Here is an 11,733-nt window from a genome sequence, read left to right on the forward strand (position 1 = left end):
GCTGCATTAGAGCACACCTGTCACTATTCTATCAAGAACGGTTCTGCCACCAGCAGGAATGTCTAGTACAGGTCGTCCTCAGCTTACAACCACAATTGCGCCCAAAATATCGGTTGCTAAGCGAGACATTTGTTAAGTGAGTTTTGCCTCATTTTACGACCTTTCTTGCCACGGCTGTTAAGTGAATCCCTGCAGTCGTTAAGCAGGTCACACGGTTGTTAAGTGGCTCTGGCTTCCCCCCTTGATTCGGCTTGTCACAAGGTCGCCAAAGGGGATCCTAAGACCTCAGGACACTGCAACCGTCATAAATATGAGTCAGTTGCCGAGCCTCTGAATTTTGATCACGTGACCACGGGGAAGGCTGCAACGGTTGTTAAGTGTGAAAACCGGTCATGCTGTAAGTCACTTTTTTCAGTGCCGTTGTAACTTTGAATGGTCACTAAACGAATTGTTGTAAGCCAAGCACTACCTATAGCAGTGGTGGCGAACCTATGGCACGCGTGCCAGAGGCGGCACTCAGAACCCTCTCTGTGGGCACGTGCGCCATCACCCCAGCCCCGCCTCCCCACGTGGCCCCCTCACCAGCAGCCCCCCTGGAGAATCGCCCCCGGGCATGGCCCACACGGAGCAGCGCAGCCAAGCCATAGTAGCTGGGCAGCAGGGACAAGACGCCACCCTCATGACCCAGATGATGCTATGGGGCGTGGGTGGAGGGCATGGCCACCATGGCGCTGCAGAGCTGCCTGGGCGATCTGCGGCAGGTCGTGGAGGCAATGGGTGGCCCTGCGGGCGGGTGGGGTGGGGCAGAGCAGGGGTGGAGTAGGGTCAGGTGGGGCGGGGGGCGGAGCGGGCGGGGCAGAGTGGGGGCGGGGAGGTTTTGGGGCACTGGTCACTAAAAGGTTCGCCATCACTGACCTATAGTACACATTTTGTTCTTCTTATGTTAGACAATCTTACTTCACCTACCATAGGTAATGTTGTGATTGATTTCTGCTCTCCTTAAAGATTCATCCAAAACTTCATACATTAATTCACTGGTCCTGATACAGAAAGAGGGAGAAAAAAAATATTACTTTTTTTTTGTTAAAAAAAGGGAGACTTTAGGTCGTTCCCTAACCCTTTATCGGACTTAAACCGTTCAATAACTCTGAACAATTATTTAGCATGCAAATGGTTCATACCTGCAAATAGCTGGTATTGCAAATAATACTTTTCCCCCTCACTTTTCGTTATCAAAATTGTGAGAATTTACCTCGGATCATCTTTTCCAAGTAGCCCCAGTATTCTTAAAAGCTGGATTTGCAACCAAGGGGCTGGAGTGTTGTGATAGTTGTAATCCGCAAGGAGCTTTCCTCCAACCACCTGCTTCAGAATGGTTACAAAGCTGCTTGTTAAATCCTTACATTCCGAGGGATCTTCCTAGACAAAAATATAACACGCACAATGAAAAATTGACGGTCAAGAATTCGTGGCATTTCATCGCCATTTTCCTTGTTCTTCTCATGTGAAAGCTAACGTTTTAACAATTTCTCACCCCGGAAGGCAACTGACAGTTAAACACAAAACACAGAACAAACAAACAAACAGCAAGTACAAAATCTGCTTAAAACGATGCATGTCTCTTATGTGCAGAAATGGACAGATTAACTTTAGAGATTAAAGAGAAAGAAGACTCGGTTTATTTTAAAATATGGGATAATTTTTACCAATGGTTAGTAAAACGAAATAGTGAGAAAGGATTGTGATATTTAATGGCAAATATATTTTATTAAAATGAAGGATATGTATTGATTAATTTATATTGTTCATGACTATTGTTTTCTATTTTTACTCTAGCTACTCACTACTATATTAATTACTGTTATCGAACATATGTACCCGGACAATAGTCTGTTTGCTAAAGTTTGAAAATGCTAATGGGGAGTAACCCCATTGTTCCTATCCTTGTTCCAAACCTAACCCCAACCCTGTCCTCTACCCCGAACCCTAATTCCCATATTGACCCCACCCCCTCCCTAACCCTATAAAACTCAATAAAACTCTATATTAAAAAAAATGATGCATATCTCTAAGGGGGTCTTTTTAGAAGCACTGTCTAAATCAGTGGTGTGAATTCTATACTGCCCTTAAGCGTCATCTAGAGCAGTGGTTCTTAACCTGGGCGATATTGCCCCCCAGGGGGCGATTTCATTTTTCAGGGGGGCGATGGAATGAAAAGGGGCGACACGGGGGTGAAGGAACGAAAAAGGGGCGATATGGGGGTGATGGAGCGAGAAGTTTTGGGGACACTTTTGAGACCTTTTCGTACAGTGAATCGCTGTATATCTGTTGTACAAAAACATCAGATCGCGCTCACTATTAGTGGATTGAATTGTGTTTTCAAATGTTCCTCCAGCTAGCTTCAGTACACAACGCCGTACATATGTGAAGACGCATCGCTTATCTTCATGCGTGTTGCACAGCACCTCTATCCATACAGTGGCACGGCATTGGCAGAATATGGGAGATATGGGGAAAAGACTGGAAATAAATTATTTGCATCGATATGTCCTGATGACAATTTTAAAGAAAACAAAACAAGTGTTTGCATAAATTGAAGAATTATTTCCTATGTTGTGATTGAGAGGTTATGTTGGGGGAGGGGGGCGATGACAACTTCCTCATTGGCTCAAGGGGGCGATTCTTTCAAAAAGGTTAAGAACCACTGATCTAGAGAATCCACTCTTTAAAAGAAACAAATGTCACTTTTAAAAAGGATTGAAATTTCACAGAGCTGTCGAACCTGACAAAAATTCAGTATTATTACATGAGAATTAATCAGATTTTAAGGATAAGATTGCGAGAATATTTTAAGACTCCAATTGTTTCTCTCTTGCCTACATCACAATTTTATTTGGGGGCACATGTTCTGTTACAGCAAGCTTCTTTGTCATTAAAGAGAATATTGGACTTTGTCATATTATTTGACACTGAAATATAGTAAGTGCCCAAAACAATTACTGAACTGTACAGTTATGAGAAGAAACCATATAAAATATTGAATTAGCAGTGTGAAAAAGGACTGGAATCTCCAAGCTAAATGCCCAAATCCCCACAATCTGTTATTAAAAATAATGAAAGAAAAAAAAGGTACTAAAAGCATTACAGACAAATACTATTTTCCAACCCTCCCTTTGTTCTACTCTGACTCACGTACAATATTTATAGGCATGTGAAATGTGTTTTGATTTCAATCTTCAATCAGTTCCCTTTCCTCTTAAAAACCACACTCTAAATATTTATAGTTGACAGGCTGAGTCACTTATAGTACGGATAAAAGCCATCCTTGTTTACATTCGGCTAAACTTCTGTCGTGGAATATGTGCTGTCAAAATTAACAGCCTAAGGAAGCTTAAGGATCCCACCTTCATCATCTGCAGGTAGATGTGCAAAGATGCGGCCATGACACCCACATCTCTATCACAAAGCGCCCTCCGGAATTTGTCGTGAATGTGCTGGACTTGATTGGGTGCAATTAAGTAGAACTTGTACAGGGCCTGGACGGCTTTTCTCCGAATAATTTCCCTAAAAAAGAAATCAGATCGAGTTGAGCTCAGCTCTTACCTCCAGCTTGACCCTGATCTCTGTGTTTACAGAAGCCTGATCTCACAAGCTGCATCCATACAGTTAGCTACCATTCTATGCTTGCTTGTGCTTCGCTGCGGTAACAGACTGTCATGAACTGGGGGGGAGGGGGAATGAAAGGAGGAAGGTTGGGAAACGGAAGTAAATGCTGCATCTCCTCAAGACACTGCCTCAAGGTCACCCAGCTGGAAGAAGAAGGGGGCTAAATTGCGCTTGAACTGACCGTTAGGAAAACATTGTCAACACTGCAAATATTGTATATTCTTGCTTTTGACAATATGTAGAATTGTCTGGTAATTATGGGGTTAATACAGAGCAGAAGGGGGGTTGGTGGTAAAGCCTGGGAAAGAAAGAGGAAGAAAACATTTGACCTTCACACTAATTGGATAATGTGAGATATGATGCTAATTTAGGGAGGGAACATGCTGATAATTTAACTGCTCAGAGGAAGAGAACTTAGATCCTAGCATCCCTCCATTGTGCCTGTGCCGACATTTTGTAACAATAAAAGACGTTTAGGAAAATAAATGCCTGGAAGTTCTTTGGAATGTTTCATTAGCCGGAACCACAACAAACATATTACTGGAACTGGATTTGTTACACTGGGGGGGGGGAGCAATGAAAAATAGTTATGGAAGGGAAGAGTAGAACTTAGGGATTTGGGCATACAATTTTCAGTTCTGGCTTTGCACTATCGCAATACACTTGATCTCTTATCAACTAGATCTTTCTCAACAAATGGAGCCAAGGCCTAGCACAGTGATGGTGAACCTTTTAGAGACTGAGTGCCCAAACTGCAACCCAAAACCCACTTATACATCGTCGGGTGCCAGGTGGGTGTGGCCCATTGGGTGGGCGTGGCCCATTGGGTGGGCATGGCTGTGGTGGTAATTAAAAGTTACTAAAAAGTTCAACCAATCAATTCCAACTTCGCAAGATCTTTTTTTCCTGTGAGAAGTTGAAATTGATTAACTGAACCTTTTTGTGTGTGTGTACACGGCGGCGGAGGCCTAAAGCGAAAAGGTTTTATAAAACCCAGCTGAAGGCCTAGGACTGGGGCGACAGCGTGCGTGCCCACAGAGAGGGCTCTGAGTGCCGCCTCTGGCACCCGTGCCATAGGTTTCACCACCACTGGCCTAGCACGTACTTAGAATGCTGGAGTTTGTCTTCTACGAGCGGAAGGACAGCGGGAATCATTTCTTGCGGGAAAAGCTGGCTGGCCGCTGTGAGGGCCATGCACACCTCCATGAGATTCGTGCTCTGCAAATCCTGCCATGAAGAAGAGAAGGATTTTGTTAAATGGGTTGACTACAGACAGTCCTCAACTTACAGTCACCACCGAGCCCAACATTTCTGTACCTAGGTGAGAGAGGAGTTAAGTGAGTTTTGCCCCATTTGAGGACTTTCTTGCTATCTGGGAGCCACCAGTATTTGGGGGAAATCTTCTTTTTGTAGTAATCAGTGCTCAGTCATTGCAGGGTGCAAATATGGCTGCTCGTACGCAGCATTCTATTCTTTATATACAGTAGTACAAACAGCAAAAGTTTTACATGGCAATAGCATTTCATTGGTTAAAGTCCTTACCAATCCTTAAGAATATAGAAGCCAAAAACAGGGAGCAGTTTGGCAATAACATCTTGTTGGTGTGAGCTAGCTGATATCAGGCAGGCAAGGTCATTGCACAAGCCTGCAGTTTCACATCGCCATGGTGATGTGAAAGAATGAGATAAATGTAGAGAAGAGACACCCAGGCATTGGAAGGGCAGTTTTCTGCACACGATCTCTGCCTGGCCCCCACCTCTACATCTTTTCACTTCTCTCCTCCAGGTGACTTGCTGACCAACCCACCACCCCATCTCATGTCCTCCATTTTCATATCTCCCAACATTAATAACATTGCGCAACACTCACTCATCCACTAAACTAGGGGTCTTCAAACTTGGCTCTTTTATGACTTGCGGACTTCAACTCCCAAAGTTCCTCAGCCAGGCACGTATTCTGGGAGTTGAAGTCCACAAGTCATAAAAGGGCCAAGTTCGAAGACCCCTGCATTAAACCCCTCCACACTTTCACTGGCTGGATAAATGTCAATCACCAGACATTAAGCAGGCAGATAAACAGACATTATCTTGTTATGATAACTGTGCAGCCAGTTTATATGGGTTACTGACTTGGAAGGATGAAACTTGAGAAACAATCTAAATTAACTTGCAATGTTTGCAAGAAAACAGTGCAGTGATCAAAGAAAGTTTACATTCAAACCATAACCGCTGTTGCTTTCTTGTAAGTAAAAAAAAAAAAAAGATTGGCCTTCAGTAGATCCCACTACCAATGAAAGGGCAGACTTTAAAGGTATTGAGCACAATTTGTGAGTGCATACGTGTCTGTTGACAAGCTCTTGTTGCTATGATCCACACAAATCATTAACTTGTAGTTAGGCAGAAAGGAACTCCAGCAGATCTTACAATATTCCTTCTTTCTCCTCCACAGGAAAACATTTAGCAAGCATTCTGCTTTCCCTTAAGCCTGGTTGATCAAGTCAGCTCAAGAAATTACGGTTTAAAGCATACTTTGTAAAACCATACCTTCACCACTGTATTCACCAGCAGAACCAGCAACTCATGGTTTTCATGCAGAAATAAAGAAATTGCCAAATAACCTAAAAAAAGGGGGGGGGAGAAATATTCTGCATTAAGGCATCAAATAGTTTCCACCTCTCTATATTCGACAAGTTCAGATCAATTTATAGCAAGAATGACATACATCTCTCCAAGAAGCTCACAGGCTGAATACTGTAAAACAGACATGTCAAACACAAGGCCTGGGGGCCGGATGCAGCCCGTGAAGTGGTTTCATGTGGCCCGCGAAGCCATTCTGGAAACAGTGAGGAAACGGCCTCCACTGCCTTGGCCCTGGCCCAGGCTGGCCGGGAGCCAATGTACAATTTTGTGGTGGCCATCTATGCTGAAACGCATTCAGTCTTAGCTCCACAAGGCCGTCTAGAAACAGCGAGGAACCAGACCCTGCTGTGTCACCCCCACCCCCTGGGTGCATGCTGGGGAGGTGTCACCCTTTGTGAGGAATGAGAAATGGACCGTGCCTTGACGCTTGCCCCGGTCCCACCCCCTTCGGCCAGAGACCCCCAGATCTGTCCCACTCCTGCCCAGGCCCCCACAGGCTCCCTTGATGTGAACGATGTAGAGCTGGCCATGCCCATCCAGTAGGCCACATCCACTCCAGCCACACACACCCAGTAGGCCACACACACCCTGGCCACAGACCCCCGTCCCCCCCCAGGGCAACCGCAATACTGATGCGGCCCTCAATGAAATTGAGTTTGACACCCCTGCTATAAAGGTTTGGGAGATACCAGGCCAAAAGCCTGTTTTACCCATATAAATAATACAAAGGCGTCATGATTTATGGACTTGAAGATGAAGAAACACATAATTAATGAAAAAACCTACCAACTCTTTTCTCAAAAAGATTGCCTTGCTGTGCGAGCTTAATGGCATGGATGTATCCAAAAGAGGCTTCATAGCCCAGCATCTCACAGTAGATCATCCTCACCATACATTCCTTCATCAATTTCTGAAGAGCAGAAAATAAAACGTCTTTAAAAACAATCTGGCATTGCTGTCTCTATTAGTTAATTTATATCTCACCTCAGTCAAGTCATAGACCAGCCTAAGGAGAGTGGGGATATAAAAGAATCTAAAGGGTAAACACATGAAATGGGAAAAAAAATAAGGAATCTGATCGAGTAACTGTAAAGCTTACAGCAGCTTTACAACTATCGGCATTGGCGTGTAGAGAGAACAATAGCAATTATATTTTATTTTGTCTTTAAGACCTACCAGAGTTGTAGTTGGTGCGGCAACAGTGGCTTTTAAATTATTTAATTCCTGGTGGATAAGTTTTTCTTCTTCCTAGCAGTGTATAAAATTGAAAACATTGCTTAAAAAAAAGAACCCCTGAAAGTGAGCTAAAGACTGTAACAGCACTTTGCATTTCGCGATTCTTACCTTATTTTCACTTTGCACATTCTGAGGTCTTAAAAAGCAGTTAGAAAAGAAGACAATAACCTCCTTCTTTCACTCAGGGCGGGGAAGGGAAAACGGGGAAAACAAGGGGAGGGGGAGCAGATACAAGTACTCCACACAGTAAGGCATGGCTCCCCTGGCTATAGAGGAAGCAGAAAGAGGAACTCTGCACACGCCCAGGTAACTCTTGGGCACGCCACTGAGCCTGGGGAACGCCTTGCAAAAGGAGAGGAGGGGGGCAGAGAGGGAGGGAGAGAGAGAGAGAGAGAGAGAGAGAGAAAGAAAAGAGGGAGGGAGGAAGAGAGAGAAAAAATAGGGAGGGAGGGATAGAGAGAGAAATAAAAGATGGAGGGAAATAAAAGAGGGAGGGAGAGAGAGAGAAAGAAAAGAGGGAGGGAAGGAGAGAAAGAAAGAAAAGGAAGGGAGGGAGGGAGGAAGAGGGAGAGAGAGAGAGAGAGAGAGAAGGGGAGGGAGAGAGAGAAAGAAAAGAGGGAGGGAGAGAAAGAAAAGAGGGGAGGGAAAGAAAAGAGGGAGGGAGGGAGAGGGGGAGAGAAAGAAAGAGGGAGGGAGGGAGAGGGGGAGAGAGAGAAAGAAAGGGAGGGAGGGAGGGAAAGAAAAGAGGGAGGGAGGGAGGGAGAGGGGGAGAGAAAGAAAGAGGGAGGGAGGGAGAGGGGGAGAGAGAGAAAGAAAGGGAGGGAGGGAGGGAAAGAAAAGAGGGAGGGAGGGAGGGAGAGGGGGAGAGAAAGAAAGAGGGAGGGAAAGAAAAGAGGGAGAGAGAGAAAGAAAGAAAGGGGAGGGAGGGAGAAGCAGCCTGTGCGCGCGGACACTTCTGCCCCCCCACCACCACGGGCGAGCGCGCACGAGCACGCGCACCGCTCCCTCCCGGGCTTCCTGATGGAGTGCGAGCGCGCGCACGTGCCCCCCCCTCCTTCCCCTACCGGGCGCTCCCGGGCGCCCCGAAGCCTGCCTGCCTGCCCGCCCCGCGCGCGGCCTTACATGCTTGGAGGCGAGCGCGGTGATGCTGCGGATTAGGCCGCCCAGGCGCGAGGTGGCGGCGCTCCGGCCGGGCCGCGCCGGGCCTCCTCCGCCGCCGCCGCCGCCCAGCGCCGCCGCGGGTTCGCGCTGCTGCCCCAGCCAGCCGGGCAAGGCGCTCAGCGTCCGCTCCACCACGTCGCTCATGCCCGGACCGCCGCCTCGGCCGCCTCCGCCGCATCCCGGAAGAGCAGGCCCGACGCCGGCCTCGTCCCCCGGCCGCCGCCTCAGCGCTCATTTCCGGGCGGGCGAGGCCTGGCCCGGCGCGTCCCGCCTCCCATCGCTCTCTCCCGCCGAGGCGCATGGGACGGGTAGTCCCGCGGCGTTCGGCCGTCCCCGGGGGAAGCGCCTTAGGAGACGCGGCCCGCCGGGGGCCTCTGAAGCCCGGAAGGGAGGAGAGGGGCAGGGGTCTAGGGAACTACAAGTCCCATCGTCCTTCTCCAGTTGCCCGCTAAGAGCCTCTTCCTTCCTCCCCTCCCCTCCCTAGCATCCTTCCTTCCTTCCTTACCACTCTCTTTTTCTTTTCTTTCTTTCTTTCTTTCTTTCTTTCTTTCTTCTCCCTCCCACTGTCTTTCTTTCCTCCCTCCCTCCTTCCTTCCTCTCACTCTTTCTTTCTCCTTCCTTCCTTCCATCTATCTATCCATCCATAGGTGCCTGTCTCAGTTTTACTTGATTCTAGGCACCTTACAATAAAAGTGCAGAAGATATACTCTTATCAAAAAATCAAATACATGCCACTACCCAAACAATCATCCCCAGCCAGGGGAAGGGCACTCTTCAGGCCCAGGGCCTCAGTTACAATCCATCTTTATTCATTTATTTAAAGCATCGTCTTGTACACGACTACCGTAGTAAGTATTTGACAATTGGAAGGTGGTGTGAAGTAGAGACACTTTATTAGATTTTCTGGTCAAGAAACGCTGAGAAGCCTGATGATAGTTATTGTTATAGAAATGGTTAGTAGTTTACTATTTGGTATAACTAAAAAGTTGATACTGTAACATCATTATGTATCTTACTTCACTTTAAAAGGTTGCAAGTCACTGTTTTCTGTTTCTTTTTTATTCCCCTCTATCTGCTTTCCCTTTTTTCCATTGTCTTTTTTGTATTTCATATTAAGAAAAAAAAACTTTTAATAAAAATATACGATAAAAAAGAAGCCTGAAGATGGCACCAAAAGACAGCTTTCCAAAATAACTTTGGAGAGTTCAAAGCTTTTGGAACATCCTTAATCATGCAAACACAAAAAAATACTCATTTCATAAAAGTGGGAGATAATCTGTTTCCTTTTACAAGATAGTCTAAATCAGGGATGTCCAGACTTTGGTAACTTTAAGACTTGTGCACGTCAACTCCCAGAATTTTTCATGCTGGCTGGGGAAGTCTGGGAGTTGAAATCCACAGATCTTAAAGTTGCCAAGTTTGGACAGACTTGATCTAAATACAGAGTTCTAAGTTTCTACAGAAGCCTCTTATTTAGGACTTTAATCTTTAGCTAGAACAGTGGTTCTCAACCTTTTTAATGCCGCGACCCCCAACCGGTTGTAAGTCGAGGACTACTCAACCGGTCGTAAGTCGAGGACTACTCAACTGGTGCAGCACTGTTTGCAGAATGGGACTTTTGGCGGGCTCAGCAGGGCAGAGACAATTCCTATTGGCTTTTGAAAGCCAATAGAATTAGACTCTATTCAAGAGAGTCTATTCTATTGGCTTTCAAAAGCCAACAGAATAAAAGGGAGTAGCACACTAAGGAAAAGGGGGGGGGGAAATGGCAGACTGCGTTGTTTTGTGACCCCCGTGAAATGGTCGTTCGACCCCAAATGGGGTCCTGACCCACAGGTTGAGAACCACTGAGCTAGAAGGTCAAATTTATTGAGCTGGATTTTAACCACAGCTCCTTCACCAATTTATCCATGGTTGAAGTCTATTACTGTCACCTCCTAAGTCACTGAACTATTGGGAGGAAGCATAGCAAAATCACAACTGTGCACATAGATCCTCTCCTGTTCCTACACTTAACTTTTGAAAGTAGCTTTAGGCTTCCTGTGGATGTATTATTTATTACATTTTTATCCCACATTTATTACATTTATAAATCAAGGTGACAAACATACCTAATACTGGTTCCTTCTCTTTTCCCCACCACAACATTACTGTGAGGTGGGTTTGATTGAGAGAGAGGGACTGGCCCAAAGTCACCCAGCTGGCTTTCACTCCCAAGACAGAACTAGAACTCACTGTCTCCTGATGATTGGTTCAAAGACATCCACTAGGCTTTCATGCCTAAGGCGGGACTAGAACTCACCATCTCCTCGTTTCTAGACCAGCATCTTAACCACTAGACTAAACTGGCTCTTTTTCTCATTTCCTAGTCTGACGTACCAAGTGGGGCTGACGTCACAGGCGTCTACCTCTTTCACGCAGGACTATTCTGATCATAATGTAATGAGCATAAGGCATAGGACAAGTCAACATTACTCTTGGCTTTAAATTATGCCTGTCTTTGCCCAGAAAAACCTGTTTGCCCAACACTGTAATAGAAGCTTAAGTGCAGAAGTTTCCATTACTGTGATTCAGCATTACGGTGTGTGCGTTTGATGCTCTTTCCGCTACCATCTGGCCATTCTTTCCTTCCAGTGCCTTAAAATAAACAAACGTTAGCTGATGTATTCCAGAATATCCTTGATCTGTAGGTGTGTGATTTAATTTTCTCCTAACCTTTCTGGGCCCTCCATTCTCTCCGCCTTTGAAATAAGAGTTTTGGTTTTGTGTTATTTTCCACAACATTTCCCAACACCAATTATTCAGTACTTTTCAAGAAATGACTAAAGCCAAAGAGCAGATAGATCAAGGGTTTCACTGACAAGATACCATAAGAACACCAAGTTTCTACCCATAAAGTAGTTTCTGGGGTATCCACTCAATAGGGTTTTGCCTACAATTATTTTGTGTGCCTCTCTTGAAGTTGGCCCAGTGGAGCAGAGACTCCCAACCTTTTGGGCACCAGGGACTGGTTCTGTGGAGAAAGATTTTT

General features: G+C 45.8%; 1 protein-coding gene across 7 annotated transcripts in view; it reads right to left on the reverse strand.

Annotated features, from left to right (window-relative positions):
* Positions 1-10,301, reverse strand: part of AP4E1 (adaptor related protein complex 4 subunit epsilon 1) — a 36,388-nt gene extending 26,087 nt beyond the window's left edge. For 5 of the 7 annotated variants that reach the window (XM_039358758.1, XM_039358759.1, XM_039358761.1 and 2 more), the window contains exons 1-8: positions 8,664-10,301; positions 7,482-7,553; positions 7,092-7,215; positions 6,210-6,283; positions 4,772-4,893; positions 3,405-3,564; positions 1,253-1,419; positions 967-1,040 (exon numbers count right to left, since the gene is read on the reverse strand). In XM_039358758.1, coding sequence (XP_039214692.1) covers positions 967-1,040; positions 1,253-1,419; positions 3,405-3,564; positions 4,772-4,893; positions 6,210-6,283; positions 7,092-7,215; positions 7,482-7,553; positions 8,664-8,846 — 976 coding nt within the window. In that variant the 5' untranslated portion in view covers positions 8,847-10,301. Of the gene's footprint in view, positions 1-966; positions 1,041-1,252; positions 1,420-3,404; positions 3,565-4,771; positions 4,894-6,209; positions 6,284-7,091; positions 7,216-7,481; positions 7,554-7,649; positions 7,929-8,663 lie in introns of those variants that run through there. The other 2 variants (XM_039358757.1, XM_039358760.1) reach the window with 2 other exon arrangements.
* Between the last annotated feature and the right edge of the window lie 1,432 nt (positions 10,302-11,733).

The sequence above is a fragment of the Crotalus tigris genome, unplaced genomic scaffold, assembly GCF_016545835.1.
Source record: "Crotalus tigris isolate CLP2741 ecotype Arizona unplaced genomic scaffold, ASM1654583v1 scf7180000019068.10715455, whole genome shotgun sequence".
In the NCBI taxonomy this organism is placed as follows: Eukaryota; Metazoa; Chordata; class Lepidosauria; order Squamata; family Viperidae; genus Crotalus; species Crotalus tigris.